General features: G+C 38.9%; 3 protein-coding genes across 6 annotated transcripts in view; 1 reads left to right on the top strand and 2 right to left on the bottom strand.

Annotated features, from left to right (window-relative positions):
- The window catches only part of LOC106094046 (centrosomal protein of 135 kDa), a 95,201-nt gene extending 83,862 nt beyond the window's left edge, over window positions 1-11,339 (bottom strand). For all 3 annotated transcript variants that reach the window (XM_059360394.1, XM_059360400.1, XM_059360401.1), the window contains exons 1-5: window positions 11,078-11,339; window positions 6,626-6,752; window positions 6,425-6,568; window positions 6,136-6,365; window positions 5,572-6,079 (exon numbers count right to left, since the gene is read on the bottom strand). In XM_059360394.1, the coding sequence (XP_059216377.1) occupies window positions 5,572-6,079; window positions 6,136-6,365; window positions 6,425-6,568; window positions 6,626-6,752; window positions 11,078-11,251 (1,183 nt within the window). In that variant the 5' untranslated portion in view covers window positions 11,252-11,339. The remainder of the gene's footprint in view (window positions 1-5,571; window positions 6,080-6,135; window positions 6,366-6,424; window positions 6,569-6,625; window positions 6,753-11,077) is intronic.
- Window positions 11,340-12,499: 1,160 nt separating this feature from the next.
- On the top strand, window positions 12,500-14,292 carry LOC106094045 (general transcription factor IIH subunit 4). 2 transcript variants are annotated; one of them, XM_013261218.2, is made up of 3 exons: window positions 12,500-12,586; window positions 12,654-12,971; window positions 13,026-14,292. In XM_013261218.2, exons 2-3 carry the CDS (start codon window positions 12,676-12,678, stop codon window positions 14,221-14,223), a joined length of 1,494 nt encoding a protein of 497 aa, XP_013116672.1. In that variant the 5' UTR covers window positions 12,500-12,586; window positions 12,654-12,675; the 3' UTR covers window positions 14,224-14,292. The 2 variants fall into 2 exon arrangements, with proteins under 2 accessions (XP_013116672.1, XP_013116673.1); XM_013261219.2 differs by having other exon boundaries at window positions 12,558-12,586; window positions 12,650-12,971.
- Window positions 14,293-14,490: 198 nt separating this feature from the next.
- Window positions 14,491-16,908, bottom strand: LOC106094043 (probable Ufm1-specific protease 2). Its single transcript, XM_013261213.2, has 4 exons — window positions 16,776-16,908; window positions 15,695-16,714; window positions 15,184-15,631; window positions 14,491-15,121 (listed from the first exon to the last, which is right to left on the bottom strand). Exons 1-4 carry the CDS (start codon window positions 16,812-16,814, stop codon window positions 14,766-14,768), a joined length of 1,863 nt encoding a protein of 620 aa, XP_013116667.1. The 5' UTR covers window positions 16,815-16,908; the 3' UTR covers window positions 14,491-14,765.
- Window positions 16,909-19,434: the final 2,526 nt, after the last annotated feature.

Raw genomic sequence — 19,434 nt, 5'->3', positions numbered from 1 at the left:
CTTGACGACAAGTTTTGGGCGATCAGAAGATTTTTTTCAAAATCTTACATTTAGGTACAAAGACTTACAAAATGGTATTTTCTCTACGAATTGAGCAAGAGCACTCAAAATTTGAAATCGGGTTCAAATTGACATTTAATATAGGGCGGCTAGAGGGGTTGTTTTTAATTCGTGCCTTTAGGTACTAAAACATACAAAATTGTACTTTCTTTACAAAGTGATCTTAGGCTCTCAAAATTGGGATATAGCTATACCTTGACGAAGCGGACCGCTGGGATGCTAGTTGTAAATAAATACATCAATGAAAATAGCAATTATAATGTTTGTTTGTTAATTTGTTTCTTCATCTAAGTCTACAGAGTTTAGCTCCATAAAAATTCAATGTTGTTCGTTTTAGTACCTAAATATACGAATATCACAAATATCTTCTAGTCACTCAACACATACTGTCAAAGTGAAAAAACTGTATCCCGAGTTTCAGAGCACCAGCTCAATACAAAAGGAAAGTGCCGTTTTATACGTTTTAGTACCATAATGTAAAAATTAAAAAAAAAAATCTTCTAGTTGCCCACAATATACTGTCAAGGTGTAACTGCATCTCAAATTTTAGAGCTTTAGCCCATTGTGCAAAAGAGTACCATTTTCTACGTTTTAGAAATTAATTGATCGAATTTCAAAAAATCTTCTATTTTGAACGTTTAGGTACCTAAATGTACGATTTTCAAAAAAGCCTTCTAGTCGCCCAATATATGCTTTCAAGGTACCAATTACACCACAATTAGTAAGTTTTTTACCACTTCTGGTACGATTTGTTACGATATATCGTATTTTTGTCAAGACTGATAATTCTTATCCAGTTGCATAATTCTAGCTGTCCCCGCTCGCTGTAGGCAAAGATAACCTATTTCGTACTATTTATTACTTTTTGATACCAATATGTACGAATAGAACATTTTGTAACCTATCACGATCCGCTTCGTTTGGGTGCCGGGCCCTGGCGGAGTAGGGGGAATTAATTTGCAGACGATTTGGCAGTGAAGGCCAGAGGACTGCCGTCAATAAACTTGGTTAACCCCATGCCTTTTGGGGAGACGCAGGACACATAGGACTACGAGCTCACTTACGCAAAATCGGTGCGGCAAGTGATACCATGTGTAGGGCATGTGGGAAAGTTATGAAACGTTGGAGCATTTCCTATGTCATTACCCGGCTTTCGCTGGGTAAGGGGCGTGGTATGGAAAACAATAAGGGATTTTGTAAGTAGCAAGGAAATCCTGACTTAATTTTTCTTTTTCGAGGTTACTGTTTAGTAATTAGAACACCCCTACGGGAAATGTGTAGTCAATTGCCCCAAAGTTACCTGTCACAGGACATATCCTACAGGGAATGAAAAGTTTCAATTGTCATAACTTATGATTTTTTTTATTTTTTAAAAAGTCGCTTAATTATTGTTAAAAATGGCTTATCCGTTAAATATATTTGCTTACTAATGTTATATTCCTTAAAAATACTTGCAAAGTATGCTCATACTTTGCGAACTGTCGCAGGACCTATCCTACGGTGTTAGAATGATGGCAATTCGTCACCTCGAGCGACAAAAGTGATAGGTTTTTTCCATGTAAGAAGACGAGGACTGGGACCAATCCCTATCACCAGACGACTTATCCCGTGACAGGTTTGGGACCTATCCCATTTCCCATAGGGGCACAACAAGCCAATAACTGGCTGAGGTGTATGTCCATAGTGGCATGGAGCAGATGAATTTCCGCATCCTCTTTTCAACCTAACCTAGTCACCCATCATATTTTTCCCACTGGTACCTACACGCCAAATTTCAGACCTGTAGCTCATTCTATAAAGAAAGTACCAAATGGTACCAATTTTGGTACCAAAATGTTCAAATTTTAAAGAGATCATTTAGACATCTAACATATTTTGCGTACTTGTGCCTAAATGCCAAATTTAAGACCTCTAACTCCATCTGTAAAGAAAGTACCAAGTGGTACCAATTGCGGTACTAAGCGTACGTTTTTTTTGGAAAATTTCGATCCGTAAAATATAGAAAAATAAAGTATAGGAATTTCGTTGCGGTTGTTTGCTGTATTATTTCTTAAATTTCTCGCCCTAAGATAGGTGTTTCAGGTAGTTTATGTGGCTATCTTTGCCATAGATAAAAATTTATTTATTTAGTAGAGTGCGAATATCAAATTTTTTGTTAAACTGCCAGAGGGGAAGGCTCAATGAACGTACACAGAATCAGAGCTATTGGTGAGTAGATTACATTACAGAGGGTGAAATTGTTCTACGTCTTGAAAGCAAAGCGCAGTGGAGCGGGTTTGATTGAAAATTTAGCTTAAAGGTAAGAAGCCTCTTCTTTATAGCCGAGCCCAGGTCGCGTGCCGATAAGCACACATTTTTGTTTTGTTTTGTCACTCGATTCGTTCGCCAAGTCTTTGAAAACAGCTGCTTTTATAAAGGGAAAATATCTGTTTCCAACGACTTGGCGAACGAATCGGGTGACTACAAGTAAAAACGTGAAAAGTTCGGCCGGGCCGCATCTTACATATCCTCTACCATGGATCTCATTTGTCATTTTTTCTTGCCCGATATCTCTATATAGGCAAAAAAGGATAATGGATATAAATTAAAAAGCTATTGGAGCTATTTCACATGCTTGTTTTGGCTGTTGGAAACCATAATAGATGTCAATATGCAAAATGTCAGCAAAAATTGGATAAGAATTGAGATCTATAGTGGCTTAAGAATTAAAATCGGGAGATCGGTTCATATGGAAGCTATATCAGGTTATGGACCCAATCAGACCATATTTGGCACGTATGTGGAAGGTCATAGGAGAAGTCGTTAAAATAATGTTTAGCCAAATCGCATAAGAATTGCGCCCTCTAGAGGCTCAGAGAGTCAAATAAGGAGATCGGTTTATATGGGAGCTACATAAAGTTTTAAACCGGTTTGAACCATACTTAGCAAAGATGTTGGAAGTCATAACAAAATATCTTATACAAAACTAGCTGACCCGGGCCCGCTCCGCTGCGGCTTCTTTTACTTTACATGGAACTAAAGTTTCCTAGGAATATTTATTTTCGACAATTTAGTGAAATACCATGCTACGAAAATAGTATATCACTTGGCTAAAAAGTTAAACAATATAAGTGCCTTTATGTGAATCCCATATGATCTTTATTGGTCTACGAATTTAAGTTTGGATGTAAGGTGTACTTCATTCTTAAAATACTTTATTTCAGCCCGTTATTCTTAAGTTGTCTGACTTAGGGGTGTTTTCGGGAGTGAGGTTGTCCCCAAGATACTTGGTTCTGAAAAAATATCAGCATCGTGGTCTTCTTTCCAATACCATTTATTTAAAGCCCATATTGCCATTGGTTTTGAGGGGAGTTTACAGGATGGGGCGTCGCCCAAACACATGACCCCAAAATAGGTTATCAAATTCGTTTTATAATCTCAAATACCTTTCATTTGAGCCACATATTGGCATGGTCGAAAAATTTTTACACGTTGGGGGGTGTTTTGGGGAAGGAGTGATGCCCTAAATATATGGTCCTTCACTTGGATATCAAATTCGTATTCTATTCCTAAATAACTTTATTTGAGCCCCATATTGCGATGGTCAGTAAAAAATTGCTGTTTGTGGGGTATTTTGGGAAAGGGGTAGACCCCCAGAAAATTGGTCCCGAAAGTGGGTATCAATTCTTGCTCTACCCCCAATACCTTTCATTTAAACTCGACATTGACATGGTCGGTAAATATGCACGATTTAGGGGTGTTTGGTGGATTGGGATGGTCCCCCAAACACTAAGCCCGGAAAATATATCAGCAACGTGCTCTATTCTCATATATCTATATATCATTTATTTGAACCGCATATTGCCATTGCCCTCAAAATTGGATATCAAATTCGTTTTCTAATCTCATTTAAACTCTTTATTGCAAAAGTCTGCAAATATTTCCGATTTGGGGTATTGGCCCTAAAAACTATAAATATTTAGCTCCACTCTCTTTAGGACCCAAATTGTCTTAGTGAGAAAATACGTCCTATTGGGGGTTGCTATGGTGGGGGGACGTCCGCTAGACAGTTGGCCCCAAATGTTGATATCAGATACGGGGTCTACTCCCACATACCTTTAATTTGAGTCCCATATTTCCATAGTCGACAAAAATTACCGGCTTGGGGAGTGTTTTGGGGGATGGGCGCCCACTCAGTGAGTTGGCCTTGAAAATATATATCGGATTCGTGTTCTACTTTAAAAACCCTCTTATTTGAGCCTCATATTGCAATAGTAAGAAAATACTTCCTATTTGGGTGGTGTTGTGGGGGTGGCGTTGCCCCATGGACACTTTTCCCGAATATTGATATCAAATTCGTGCTTTACTCCCAAAGACCTTTCATTTAAGCCCCATATTGCTATGGTCGTAAATTTGTCCCCTTTGGGGGATGTTTTTGGTGAGAGGCGGCCCCCAAACACTTGGTCCCATATTTGGATATCAGATTCGTATTCTACATTTAAATACCTTTTATTTAAGCCCTATATTCCCATGGTCAGTAAATAAGTCCAGTTTGGGGGATGTTTTGGGGAATGGGTAGACCCCCAGAAACGTGGTCCCACATTTGGATATCAGATTCGTATTCTACTTGCAAATACCTTTCATTTGAGTCCTATATTGCCATGGTCGGTAATTATGTCCGATTTAGGGGTGTGGCTCAAATGAAAGGTATCTGGGAGTAGACCATGTATCTGATATCAACATTAGCGACCAACTATCTAGGGGACATCCCACCACCATAACAACGCCCAAATAGGACGTATTCACTCACCAAAAAATTTGGGTCTTCAAGACAATGGAGCTCGATATTCATTGTTTTTAGGGCCCATACCCCAAACCGGACATATTTGCTGGCTTTTACAATAAGGGTTTTAAATGAATGGTATTTGAGATTAGAAAACGAATTTGATACCGAATTTTGAGGCCAATGGCAATATGGGGTTCAAATAAATGATATATAGATATATAAGAATAGAGCACGTTGCTGATATATTTTTAGGGCTTAGTGTTTGGAGGACCACCTCACTCACCAATACACCCCTAAATCAGGCATATTATTTACCGACGATTCCAATGTAGGGCTTAAATGAAAGGTATTGGGGGGCAGAGCAAGAATTAATATCCACTTTTGGGACCGATTTTCTAGGGGTGTACCCCTTTCCCAAAATACCCCACAAACAGCTATTTTTACGGACCATCGCAATATGGCGGTCAAATAAAGGTCTTTGGGAGTAGAATACGAATCTGATATCCAAATGTAGGATCATGTATTTAGGACATCACCCCTTCCCTAAAACACCCCCCAAAGGGTAAACATTTTTCGACCATGCCAATATGTGGCTCAAATGAAAGGTATATGAGATTAGAAAACGAATTTGATTTGTAATAATGTTGTTAGTTGCTATACAAAAACTTGAATTTCGTTTTATATAAAAATAAAACACTTTGCCATTAAACTCCTCCTATATAAAAATTAAAAATTGGTATATTTACCTTTTTGTGTCAGCTCATTGATTTTCTCATTGAATCGATGTTTATCTATTCCGGATACAGTTGCTTTATAATCACCAGCCTTGTAATCGGTAGCCTTTGCTTTATCCTTGCGTCCATCCAATTGTCTATTCTCCACTACCAGCTTACATTTGCCTTGCATTTGTTTCAATTGCGATTTTAACATTTCCACTTCGGCTTCACGTTGCGATATCTCCTGATTTGCTTCGGTCTCTACAAGCAAAGCAGCCTCTTTCAGTTCATCCAATTGTTTTTGCAAGGATCTATTGGATTTTTCCAAATCCAAAGCTCTTTGCATGGCTTCATGCATTTGTTCTTGAAATTCGCGCATACGCGTTAGACAATCCATTTTTTCACGCTGCAATAAATCTATGTCGTCATTCATGGCGCCTATGTTTTTGTAGCAGCAATCTCGAGCCACAGCGGCGGGAGGACGTCCACCACCAAGTAGATCGTTTAAACGGGATATTTCACGATCTCGTGCCTCAATCTGGAATTGCAAAAAAATTTTTTACTTAAAGAAAATATCTGGTGTATCCGTTATACCTTCTTCTGATAAAATTTGAGATTTTCTAATAAATCCTTGTTGGCATTTTCTAACTTTTCTATTTCTTTTTGCTGTGACTTGGTTTGTGTGGCGCCATCGTGTTTCACACTACCGCAATAGCCCATTGTATTGCATTTGGTACATTTTAAATGGGAATTATGTTCTTGTAAAGGTTGCAATGTAGGCAATTGATCACCTGAACGAACGGCTGTTATAAAAGGTTTTTTGGCTGCAATAGAAAGCATTTAAATAGCAAACCAAGGAAATTCAACAGTTCTATTTACTTACGCTTTGAATCTTTGCCATATTTCATATTAGCACTATTGGCAGTTTGCTTAATGTGTACTGTCTTCAGTTGGTGTTGCAATAGCTCAGTTTGTTGTTGCAAGTGAAATTTATCCGTTTGCAAATCTCTTAGCTTAGAGTTAAGTTCTGTAATGAATTGGCTCAAAATATAGTTGTTTATATGTTTTTGATTTTAATGTTTACCTCGTATCTTGTCTTCATAATCTTCCTGCAAATGCACAGTTTGCAGTTGTAATTGATTGTTTTGCTGTAGTAGTCGCGCATTATCACATTTATAAGGCTCCACGCCTAACTCCCAACAAGATTTTTCCTTGAAAACACGCAAAAGCATATTATGTATGAAAAAAAGAAATGAAATGAATACAACCAATAGGTAATGTGAGTGTCAAACAGGAGTAGTCAATGTTTGCATTTAAGCATTCTTACTCATGCCTCAATAACGGCTAAATGGGTCATAATGGATTTCTTTGGCACATAGACATTGGTAGGGGGTATCAATGTTTCGTTATTACACTACACGACCTAAGTATGATGATGGCTTGTTTTTGTTTTAAATTTACAAATAAAAACAAAAGATTGTTGTTGCTGTTGTTGTAGCAGTGTGTTGTACACTGAGACGGCAGCCGTTGCCGATGAAGGACTTCATCGGTTAATTCCGGTACGTACAACCGGCTGCCATAGGATTGTTGATTTCGGTTTGACTTTGACATTTTTTCTTACAGAGGCCTAAAAAGTAATATTCCCGGAAATTAAAGAAGCGTTTTAATCACCAATTTCGACCAACCCTAGATTATAAAACCAGTTAGGAAAGGCTCATGTCGGGCGCAACCGACTATGTAATACTACTCTACTACTACATTTAATAAATAATAGAACATATGTCTAAATCTTGACAGACTTTAATTTATTGGGTTGCCCAAAAAGTAATTGCGGATTTTTCATATAGTCGGCGTTGACAAATTTTTTCACAGCTTGTGACTCTGTAATTGCATTCTCTCTTCTGTCAGTTGCATTTACTTTCTTTTAAAAAATCCCCAATTACTTTTTGGGCAACCCAATAGTATACTTACTGAAATATCTATAAGAACAGCAAAATGATTTCACAATAAGACCTAATTCTGGCTATGGCAGTTTTAAAGGCGAATATCAGCTAAAAAAATATCTGTATATGGGAGATACGTATAAATCTGGACCGATTATGGTGATTATGATGGGCACAAATATTGCGACGTCAAATAGACCATCTCATGGACAATTTTGTAAAGATCGGACCAAAATTTTAACTTCTACATCCCTAAAAGTCCATAACGGATGAGAGATATATTGCAAATTGCAAATTTTGCCCATGAACATTCCACTAAGGCACAGGGGCAAACTTCTCACATATCAATGAGTGCAGTTCGATTCAAATTTAAGCTCAATGATAAGGGGCCTCCTTTTTATAGCCGAGTCCGAACGGCGTGCCGCAGTGCGACAGCTCTTTGGAGAGAAGTTTTACATGGCATAGTACCTCACAAATGTTGCCAGCATTAGGAAGGGAAAACCACCGCTGAAAATTTTTTTCTGATGGTCTCGCCAGGATTCGAACCCAGGCGTTCGGCGTCATAGGCGGACATGCTAACCTCTGCGCTACGGTGGCCTCCATGAAAGATATATATGGGAGCTATATCTAAATCTGATCCGGGTTTGATGAAATTTTGCGCATGCATTAAGACGTCAAACAAAACACACCTTGGGAAATTTGGTAAAGATGTGGCTTCAACAACCTTAATAGGCCGTATCGGATGAAAAATATATTTGGTAGCTATATCTAAATCTGATTCGATTTGGAAGAAATTTTGCACACATATTGGAACGTCAAATGGAACACCTCTTGCAAACTTTTGTAAAGATCGGTCCAAACGTGTGGATGGCAAAGACTTAAAAGGCCACATCGGATGAAAGATATGTATGGAAGCTACATCTAAATCCGATCCGATTTTGATGGCACACTGCACACACATAAAGACGTCAAACAAAACACCTCTTGCAAAATTTTGTAAAGATCGGTCCAAAATTGTAACTTCAACAGCCTTAATAGGACGTATCAGATGAAAGTTATATCTAAATGTGATCCGATTCTTGCAAAATTTTATAAAGATCGGACCAAAATTGTCGCTTCTACAACCTTAAACGACCATTTCGGATGTCTTTACGACAGTCGGAAAACAAATGCGACCTGTGCCTTAATTAAAAGGCTGTATGGACAGATAGACAGACAGACACACATAGCTAAATCGAATCAGGAATTCTAAGCCGATTGGAATGCTTATCAATGGGACTAGCTCTTTTCCTTCGTATCATTACAAACAAATGCACAAAGTTATAATACCCTGTTGTACCTGAAGAAATTGACCTCCCCCGGCAAACCAGAGTAGTTCTGGCTCAATTATCGCAAATTGCAGTGGCATGTGAGGATAATGTTTAAGAGTTGTCAAATGTGACACCAAATATTTGTCTTATCCATTTCATGCAAAGCAGTTGTTGTGCTACGCAGTTTTCGAAATCCATGCTGTTGCTCGGCGAATGGAAATTCTCCTACGAGGCTCGGGAGCAGTAATGCCTCAAGCGTCTTTGCTACTGGTGGGAGAAGGGAGATCAATTTGTACGACTCCCCCAAACTCGGGTCCTTTCCAGGCTTCAGTAGCGGGATCACTCTGCCCATTTTCCAGACATCGGGAACTATAAGTGTTCAAAGACAGGTTGAGGACAGTGACAGGTTTTTCCGCGGGTGGCGGCAGTTCACTGAAGTGGCGATTGGTGTACTCTCTGAAGTCAGCCCAATCGGCCTTCTTCTGATTGATAAAATCGTCCGGCGTCAGAGGATGCAATGGAAATGTCTGGCGAGCTGCTGCACCTTCTCGTAATCCTAGGGGGGGGCATCCTCATTCAACGTGCAAAACGTGGAGCCTTCAATCTGCTCTGCCAAAACCATGCCACTCTGGTCGATGTGATGCTCATTAAAATCCCCTAGAACCAGATGATTATGGCCAGATAGTAACCCACTTATGTCAGGGTTGTAAGCCAACCGGCGTTATGTACACGTTGTATAGCTCTATCTCGGCATGTAGGAGTCACTAGCGCCAGGCGCAGGCAAGATGGGTCTATATTGCACGGAATGGTGTATCACAAAGGCCAATCCCCAGAACCTCCCAGAACCAGACCAGACCCAGACCAGAAGGCTGCGGAGAAGGCACTCCTGAATGTGCTTCTCCCATGACGAAAAAATACGAACACGTACACTGAGGCAGCAGCCCATGTCGATGAAGGTTTCCGCCGTGTGAATCCGGTGCGTACAACCGGTTGCCATGGGATTGGTGTTCATCGTCATTACAAAAAGCTCAACTGAGAGCTACCGGGAGTGTCCACAAATTGAGGATTGTTCAATTAACGGTATCGAGTGGAGAGCCTCAATAAGAGACCGGTCGGAACCGGCTCTTGCTTAAATACTGAGTGACTAGCCACGTTTGTATGTAGCAGTGGCGATCCTCGTCAAGCTCTTGTAGGTGAGCAAGCTCCTTCCGGTCCAATGGACCGATCGCCGCGGGAACAGTGTGGCCATTGGTTATTTAGAGGCGCCAATAACACGCCTTGCCATATTGAGCATTATAGACACTCAGTATCCAAGAGTCGGTGCCGCCCGACCTCTCACTGGGACTCTCCGCTGGATACCGTTGATTGTCCACGACTGCTGTTGCAGCTACTCCGTATGGAGCATTCCACTATCCACAACCTGTGGACAGGCCCGGTAGCAAGAGCCGGTACCACCCGGCATTTCACTAATACTCTCAGAGAGAGGCCGGAAAATTCCTATCACTCAGTACACAACGCTACTTCTTCTTTGCTTCAAGAGCCTTCTTACCTACTCTAAACGTACCACACCAATCCAATTGCAGCCGGTGTACAACACACTGCTACAACAATAACAACAACAACATTCCCCATACACCAAAGTAGGAACAGGGTAATAAAAACCTTTGCGGGTACATCTTAGGGCCGATCGGTCGATCCATTTTCAATTATGCGACACCAGTCTGGATTTAATTTTTAATTAACCATAGTGGTAAAGATTGCAGCTGATTCAGAAACTTTCGGTAACGGTCGTAACAAGGGTTTGTAAAGATTTCGGATGTATACCACATGTATACCAGGAGAGCAACATACAAAGGAAGTAACCCAGGGGAAGAGCAAATGGATCCTCAAAAACCACCCAGCATATTATTTCCAAGAAGTAACCTCAGCTAAGTTCAGATAAGAACCCTTTAACAAACTCACAACGCGTCAAAATCCTCCAAGAAGTACAAGATGTTTACAAGATGACCGTAGAGTTACTGTGCAGCAGGAGCCCATGAAAAAAAAACTTTGTTTTTTTATGATTACAAAATTGTCTTTAAATGTAAATTTCTAGAATTTTTTTATTCTCATCGCAAATTCCGTTTGGCTTTATTTTGCCGAAGGCGTCACAATAATTTTGCATGTACTGTAGCTGACCCCTCAAATCAAAATACCATAGCAACTGTAACCGGACAATGGGCAAGCAGAACGCTGCCCAGGACATAACCTTAAATACGTCATCACAAACTAATGTCTAATTACCTCCAATAATTCAACAATTTTTTGCTTTGCATCTCTTAAACTTTCTGTAGTTTTAACTAAATCATCAAATAGACATCCTACAAGTGGTATAGCAGACAATGGTAAGGTCTGATGGTAACCCAAAACATTTAATTTTTGACGTAAATTATTAAAAACACTATCACTAAAACTCATTGCTTTCAATAAATCACAAACAAAATAGCAAAGTAATTATTTAATTAAAATTTCAACATTGAACAGGAAAACAAACAAAACTCGAACCGCGAAATGTCAAATACGAGCACTATTCAGCGTTGAATGATAACAAAGAACATGACAAATGCATGAGTGTGGCATAATGTAATGGTAGTTAAAAAAACGCTAAAATGAAACCTAAAACTATGCAATGTGTACGACTAAAAGCACGTTTAACTTGAAATTTTTATGATCTGCATTTAACTAAATTCAAAAAGAAGTCCTGTCCGTTTACAATGCGTTTTTTTTGGGGATTTAAGTTGTTGTTGTAGTCACATTTCCGTGTGAGGGTGGATATCTCTTTTTAAGCAAAAAGGATAAAGGAAAAGATTTGCTGTGGTATTGGAGCTATTGTATTGGGTTGCCCAAAAAGTAATTAAAGTAATCAAATATACTTTTTCTACACTTTTTTTCTAAAGCAAGCTAAAAGTAACAGCTGATAACTGACAGAAGAAAGAATGCAATTACAGTGTCACAAGCTGTGAAAAAATTTGTCAACGCCGACTATATGAAAAATCCGCAATTACTTCTTGGGCAACTCAATATATCAAGTTATAGTCCGATTCGGACCATAATTGAATTGAATGTTGAAGACCATAGTAGAAGTCATTATGTAAACTTTCATAAGAATTGCGCCCTTAAGGGGCACAGGAAGTAAAATCGGAAGATCGGTCTATATGGGAGCTCTATCAGGCTACAGACCGATGCAGACCGTATTTGACACGTATGTTGAAGGTCATGGGAGAAGCCGTCGTGCGTCATGCAAATTTTCAGCCAAATAGGATAAGAATTGCGCCCTCTAGAGATTGAAGAAGTCAAGATCCCAGATCGGTTTATATGACACCTATATCAGGTTATGAACCGATTTGAACCATACTTAGAACAGTTGTTGGCAGTCATAACAGAAAACGTCCTGCGAATTTTAAGCCAAATCAGATAAGAATTGCGCCCTATAGGGGCTCAAGAATTCAAGATCCAAGATCGGTTTATATGGCAGCTATATCGATTATCTCCAACTTTTCACCGACGTTTGCATAAAAAATTATTATTCGCTTCAAGAAAAATATATTTTTTTCAATCGTAATTCGCAAGTTTTTCGTGTGTGGTGCGTGAGTACCATTTTTGTCTCGTGAGAGAGCGTGAACGTGATTCGACATAAAGAAGTCGTGCGTGAGTGTAAAATCACTCACGTGCACATCTCTAGTAATGGACCTTTTGACACTTCATTTCAAACTATTGTAGACAACACTTGCACCGGCGTTTTGTTTTTGTTTTGTAAGTTTCTCGCCGAAATAATGAAATTGCGTTAAAACTAATTTATTTTCTTGGTGTTTGAAGATAGATTTCCTCAATCATTTGCGACTATGAACGATTTCAAATCGTCGTCCTCATCACGCCATGGCGGATCATCTTCATCAGCAGCACAGAGTTCCTTGCTGGTCTCGAAACCAGCCAACTTACAATGTAAAGATTTCCAAGAATACCTACGAACCAGGAATCCAGAGACACTGGAAAAGCTCTATAATTATCCCACAATTTGTTTAGCAGTATACAGGGAAATGCCAGAAATTGCAAGGCAATTTGTAATACGCATATTATTTGTGGAACAGCCCGTACCACAGGCTGTGGTGGCTTCTTGGGGTTCTCAGTATTATGCCAAGTATGTTTGAAAAATTTAAGGTGGCAAAATAAAAAAAAAAACGTTTCATTTCAGAGAGCAAGCTGTTTCCACTAGTATTTTGACGGAACTCAATGTTTGGCGCACCACTGCCATACCAGGAGGTTTATCAGCATGGGAATTATGCCCCACTTTTAAAAAGAACTTAAAAATTGCTCTTTTGGGTGGTGGCAAGCCATGGTCCATGTCTCATACGTTAGAAAAAGATTCCAAGCCTCGAGATATTGCCTTCTTGGATCAATATGCCATGTCTAGATGGCGTTGTGTATTGCACTATATGGTTGGAACTGGCGGAGCCAATAAAGCCCAAGGTAGTGAAGTTATAAGTCCCGATGCGGTGAGAATTCTTTTACATGCCAATTTAATGAAGCGAGATGAAACTGGCATCACCATAACACGCCAAGGTTTTCAATTTCTGCTGCTGGACACCCAGTCTCAGGTGTGGCATTTTATGCTCATGTATTTGGACACCTGTGAGGAGAGAGGACTATCACTGCCCGAATGTTTGAGCATGTTGTTCCAATTGAGTTTTTCCACATTGGGCAGAGACTACAGTTCGGAAGGAATGAATGCTAAAATGTTGGCATTTCTTCAACATTTGCGAGAATTTGGTTTGGTATTTCAACGAAAACGCAAGGAGGGTAGGTTTTATCCCACCCGTCTGGCACTTAATGTTACAAACAAGGCGGCCACTGTACCTGCCGTAATATTAGAGGATGAAAAATCACAAGAAAGTGGTTACATAGTTGTAGAAACCAATTATCGTGTGTATGCTTATACCGACTCACCTTTGCAAGTGGCTGTACTGGGTCTATTTACCGAATTACTATATCGATTTCCCAATCTGGTGGTAGGAGTTCTTACCAGAGATTCAGTGCGCCAGGCTTTAAGAGGTGGCATTACAGCGGATCAAATAATTAGCTATTTGGAGCAATATTCCCATCCAAATATGAAATTAACCGAATCAGCTATAAAATCGAAATCTCCATTGCCGCCCACAGTGGTGGATCAAATCAAACTATGGGAAATGGAACGTAATCGTTTCACCTACACCGAGGGCGTGGTGTACAATCAATTTTTATCGCAGGCTGATTTTGTTACCTTGAGGGACTATGCCCAATCCATAAGTGTGCTGGTGTGGCAAAATGAACGCACACGAACAATGGTGGTCACCAAGAACGGGCATGACGATGTGAAGAAATACTGGAAACGTTATTCAAAGAGTGGCAGTTAAACTTCGTGAGAGTTCTTTATATTTTAATTTTTTAAGGTAGAAGTTAAAATAAAACCAGAGAGAAAACTAAAAAAAGAGAAAAGTCTTATTTGGCATACCTTTTTAGTTGGTTAGAGTCTTGTTTAGTACCCATATCCAATATAAAGTGACAATATAGTCCGGAGAACTAACTTCACGCTGATATGTCACCACGTACCGGCCCACTTGGTATTTCTGAAAACCAATTTCCCTTTATTTTTCACCAGATTAAAGTTTCCCATGTCCATATAGTAAGTATGAAGCTTTTTATTACTACTTTTATTAACGTTATTGTTTATATATAAAAAGTGTGCCATATAAAATTATAAAAAATGATTGGATTTGACATAATTTCTAGACAAAACAAAACTGCAACAGCGCTATAACCTTTAGAACCAGGATGCCAATAACATGTATATGAGAAAAAAAAACAAACGTCGAATAAATAAGAAACATTTTAAATGAATTATGGATCTTTCCGAAATCCAAACTAATGAATGTAATTTGACTGGATGCCTTGGCTTTTAAAACATAATGGGCCTTTGTGGCAGGCACAGATTGTAGTAGCTCTTTTTGTCCCAGAAATCCATACCCTTCCATCCGCACCAACCTTTAGACTGTATAATTTGCAAGTCATCTTCTCCTGTGTAATGAGGATCTAAAATTAGGAATTTAATTTGTCCCGTTTGGACATTGTAGTCAATGCCAATAATGGTGTGGGCCAAGACTCCTCCACCAATCATAATGGGTGTGCCCTGAGTTTGGAAATGCATTGCTAAATCGGATGCAATTGTTGAGAGATCACCTCCAGATGTCACATGCTGAATTTTAGACTCTACATTTAGGAAACCCTGCAGACACATTCCAACTTCAGTCGAACCTATAATGAAAATTAATTAATTATTTTACTTTCTTCTCAACGAATTTATAGAAATCCTCTACCTATCCATTGGGATGAACCCTTAAAACTCAGTGGCTTATCCCCTATCTTTACCAAATGCTGCTGTATCTCCAAATGTGTAGGTACTGCCCGTTCGGTATAACCCTGTAACAAGAACCATGAACATATCGTCTGCAGTGATCTATAGGCACAGCCCCAGCCATTGTCTTGCATTTGCTGTTGCAGATAATGGTAGTAGTGGTAGTAGCCCTGCACCAGATACTGTTTACCCTCGCTCACACCACTGGCCTTAAGGCCCACATGTGTGTTGAGCAAGGGCTCTTGAGTTGAGATTTCATTGCGGAATATGCAAACATTGGTTCGTCGGAAATAGGGACGTGTAACTGGCAAGCCCGAATGGCGGTGTAAACGTTTGCGCTTATTTTGCATGCTAGCATCATCATCGGAAATATTATCCAAATAGCAACAAGAAATAAAATGGCCAAACTCCTTAAATTAATACAGAAAAAAAAAATCATTAAGTTTGAACTTCAACTGAAAAACTCATCTTACCTTTGGGTAAAAATTGTAGACTTTTGGTACCCTCAATTTATTCGATTGACTCTCTTCCAAGCTCTCGCTTATACTTTGCTCGCACAAACGCAAAGATCTACATATACTTTCAATCAATATGTCATATAATCTCGATACTTTTATATTTTTGTTTAAAATGGCCATGGGCTCCAGTTCTACGGGCACGGCAAATCTCTTTTCCGCTGGTTTCAGGCACATACTCATGGATGGCAGTGTGTTTGTTGTATTATCTGCATCAGAAAACTCTCTTGTTTTAGAGCGCAGAACTTCAATATTGATTACATCAAATTCACATCCCAAAGCGCCGTAGATGTTACTCAATTTAATATCGCTCTGCGACGTTTTCTTGCTCTTTTTTTCAGCAACATTCTCTTTATTATCTTGGCCAAAATGCACCGCTGCCTGCACGGAGCTTATAACTTCAGTGATATAGGAGTCATTGTTTATGGTTCCCTTGTGTCCCGAATATGGTGTGCCCTGAGCACCACCATTGGTTATGAAAACCTTTGTAGGCTGTACATTAAAGGCTATGCTACCACCGGAGATAGTTTTTCTTAGGGCATGCATTTCCCGGCGAACCGACAGTGCATTGTCCTCTGTGTAGATGGTCCACGAACACTTGAGACGAGTGAAACAGAAGTCTCTGTACAACTGATCCTCATCCATTACTTCGTAGGGAACATGTTCCAGTTTGCCATGCATTAAAAATGATGCCTTCAACCCCACCAATGTACCTAATTCGCAATGCAAAAGTATGGGGTTGTCGGTAATATCTACATCCTTAAAGACTTCACTTAAGTGAGCCTCAGCATCCGAGCAGTCGCCAAATTTAACCAAGCCGCACAAGTCCACCTCTGCTGGGAACTTATGCTGTATTTGTTCGTAATTCAGCTGTCCAATTGTAGACTCAACATTAAATCCCAGCAATAAGAGAGTCCCTTCTCCATAGAATACCCCAAATAAACAACCACTGCATTGTTGTTTTACTTGTTCCAAACGCTGCGAAAACCAGATTTAAACGTTACAAACGGCGGACATATAGCTTTGTGATGAAAAATACCTTTAAAAGTAGAGCGGAAATCTTTAATTTTGGTAACATTTTCGTCTGATTGGAGAAAATCACTTAATGCGTTGGCAAAAATAAAATATCCAAGCTCTCCCCTGTGTTGTCATTCGAAGTTGACATTACAACAGTGATGCCACCTGCAATGTATTCAAAGATAGGAACATATTTAGGATACACTTAAATAAGTAGTGTCAATGGCGCAGCCCACGAAAATGCGTTTAAGGCTCTATTACACGGCATGTAGTTGTCTTATGACATGTCAAATTTAGCACATGTTGAGTTGTAAATGTCGTGTTATACAAACGAAACTACCATTTGAAAATCACTTTTCAAAATAGAACATGTAATTTGTTTCGATTAGAACATGTTCTATTCTTTCTGACAAAACATAAAGAAATCAGCTGTTTTTGTTGTCAGCTGAGTGAAAGCAACCCCAAATTAAATTGTTTTCACAAATTTATGGTTATTCAGCTTTTGCTCAAATTTGTAGGCTATGTCATACGAAAACAACATAGAGGTGTGATGAATCATATGTAAATTGACAATTTTGACAAAGATTTTTAATTACATGTAAATACAAAGAGTGACATGTCAAAAGACATCTACATCTCATGTAATAGCGCCTTTAGTGATGTTGCTCACATGTATTTACTCTGGCCTTGCAAAAATTTTCTATCGTACGAGTCCCTAAATCTGCACTCAAGGAAGTGGAAAACCATCTCAGGCAATATCATTTTTTAGTCTTATCAGTGAATCGGTACGGGAGAAAACGTGCCACTTGGCGATATATCTCAACGAGAGGCTAAAAAGGGACTACCAAAATTTAAAATTCGATTAAGCGCGTCATTTAAAAAAAAGAGGAAAGCCTCTTTTTTCTAAATTTTTTCGACTGTTAGGGCGAAGATTATTTTTATTTATATTTTTTTATTTATTTCTCTTTTCCTGTCAATCTTAATGATCGAAGTTTTTTCCAATGATTCAACCCGACTGGGCTGTGAATAGCCAACCTCCCGAATGCGAAGCGTATGCTCTCTCTGTCTCTCTCTCTCTGTGCTATACGCCTTAGGGTTGGTATCAGGATGCACTTATAAGGTGAGGTCATGCGAACAGCTGAGAACAATTTTTTAATTTTGTAGTAAATCTAAATGCCAAAGCCTTGATAACACAGCTGTTATTTTGTCTAAAACCTTAAAAAAAATTTCAATTTCATCCGATATTCCACATATGAGCAACAAAACAGTGTAATAATGATGAAAATACCAATATAAAACACATTTGATGAAGAAAGTTTGTAAAACAAAGTTTATTTCTAAAACCACTTCGACATTTCAATTTACGGCATTTGCTACTCAAGGTTATTTTGTTGGGCGTAGAATTTTGTTTTTGTGCTAATGACACTACCTCTTGATTGTACCATGGTTGATATTCTATTCTGTTTTCGGAATACCCGCTGAAATTTTTAACCAATAAAACAAACAGAAATGATGTCAGCAATAGTTTCCAGTGTTGCCACTATAATGGTTTTTTGCCATTTTCCTCACTATTTAATGAAACCGTACTTTTGTACCAACAAAATTTATGATATTGTTAGGGAATACATTCTTTACCTAGAAGTAAAAACAAACAACAATAAAAAGATGTGTCCCATGCTGCACGCATATTCCCGCTAGGATTCGAACCCAGGCACTCAGAGTCATAGGCGAGCATGCTGACCTTTATGCTACGGTGGTCTTTAAAGGTTTACAAACAAAAATATGCAGACAAGCAATCACAAAAAAGAAAAAAACATTTGACAACGAGTTCAGGTATTATTCAGAATTCCTTCCGAACTGTCGGGAAAAAATTTCTGCAGGTATTAAAAATATGCGCCACAAAAAAGCCTAAATAAATCCGTCAAAATTCAGAATTCGTTAGGAATTCTATCAGAACTGTCGGAATAAAAATTCCTAACGTTTCACAAAACTTAATATGTAAGAAACAAACACAAAAAACAAAAACAAAACATGTTTCAGAACTGTCGGAACAAAAATTCCTTCTGACAAACACTCCAGAAATCCTTCCGAACTGTCGTAAGAAAAATTAAAAAAAAAAAAACCAAGACGGCCCGACGTTCAGAATTCTTTCAGAACTGTCGGAACAAAAATTCCTTCCGACAAACAGTGCACAGGCAGTGCATGCCTATTTCTGTAGGAGAAAGAACGCCCCCAAGACTGAACATGGCTGGGTCCAGTAGGTAGCCAGTTCCAAGGGGAATAGGGCCATTATTTTGTAGATCGTTACATAATGCACTCAATATTTTGTTGTTGGGCAACTGCTCCTACCTGTAAATGAATATATCTTGCATGTAGAGCACCGCTCTAATCGAGAAAATAAAAGTGCTATTTTGAAAATTGATTTTCGTGTGTTATTTCCATTCATGTGTGCAACTTTAACAATAGCAAAAATTTACATGTCATAAGACAAGAACATGTAGTGCGATTTTGACAAAGAGTGCGGTCAATATTTGTTGTTGGGCAACTGCTACTACCTGTAAATTAATATATCTTGGTTTTACTGAATGTAATCAGCAAGTTTTTTTTTGCTTTAAATTCATCATCTAAAAAATAATCCGCGAAAAATATCGCGAAAAGTGAATACTCGTATGGTACCAGAC

Source organism: Stomoxys calcitrans, chromosome 1, assembly GCF_963082655.1.
Source record: "Stomoxys calcitrans chromosome 1, idStoCalc2.1, whole genome shotgun sequence".
NCBI lineage: Eukaryota > Metazoa > Arthropoda > Insecta > Diptera > Muscidae > Stomoxys > Stomoxys calcitrans.
This window is presented reverse-complemented; position numbering and strand designations above follow the sequence as displayed.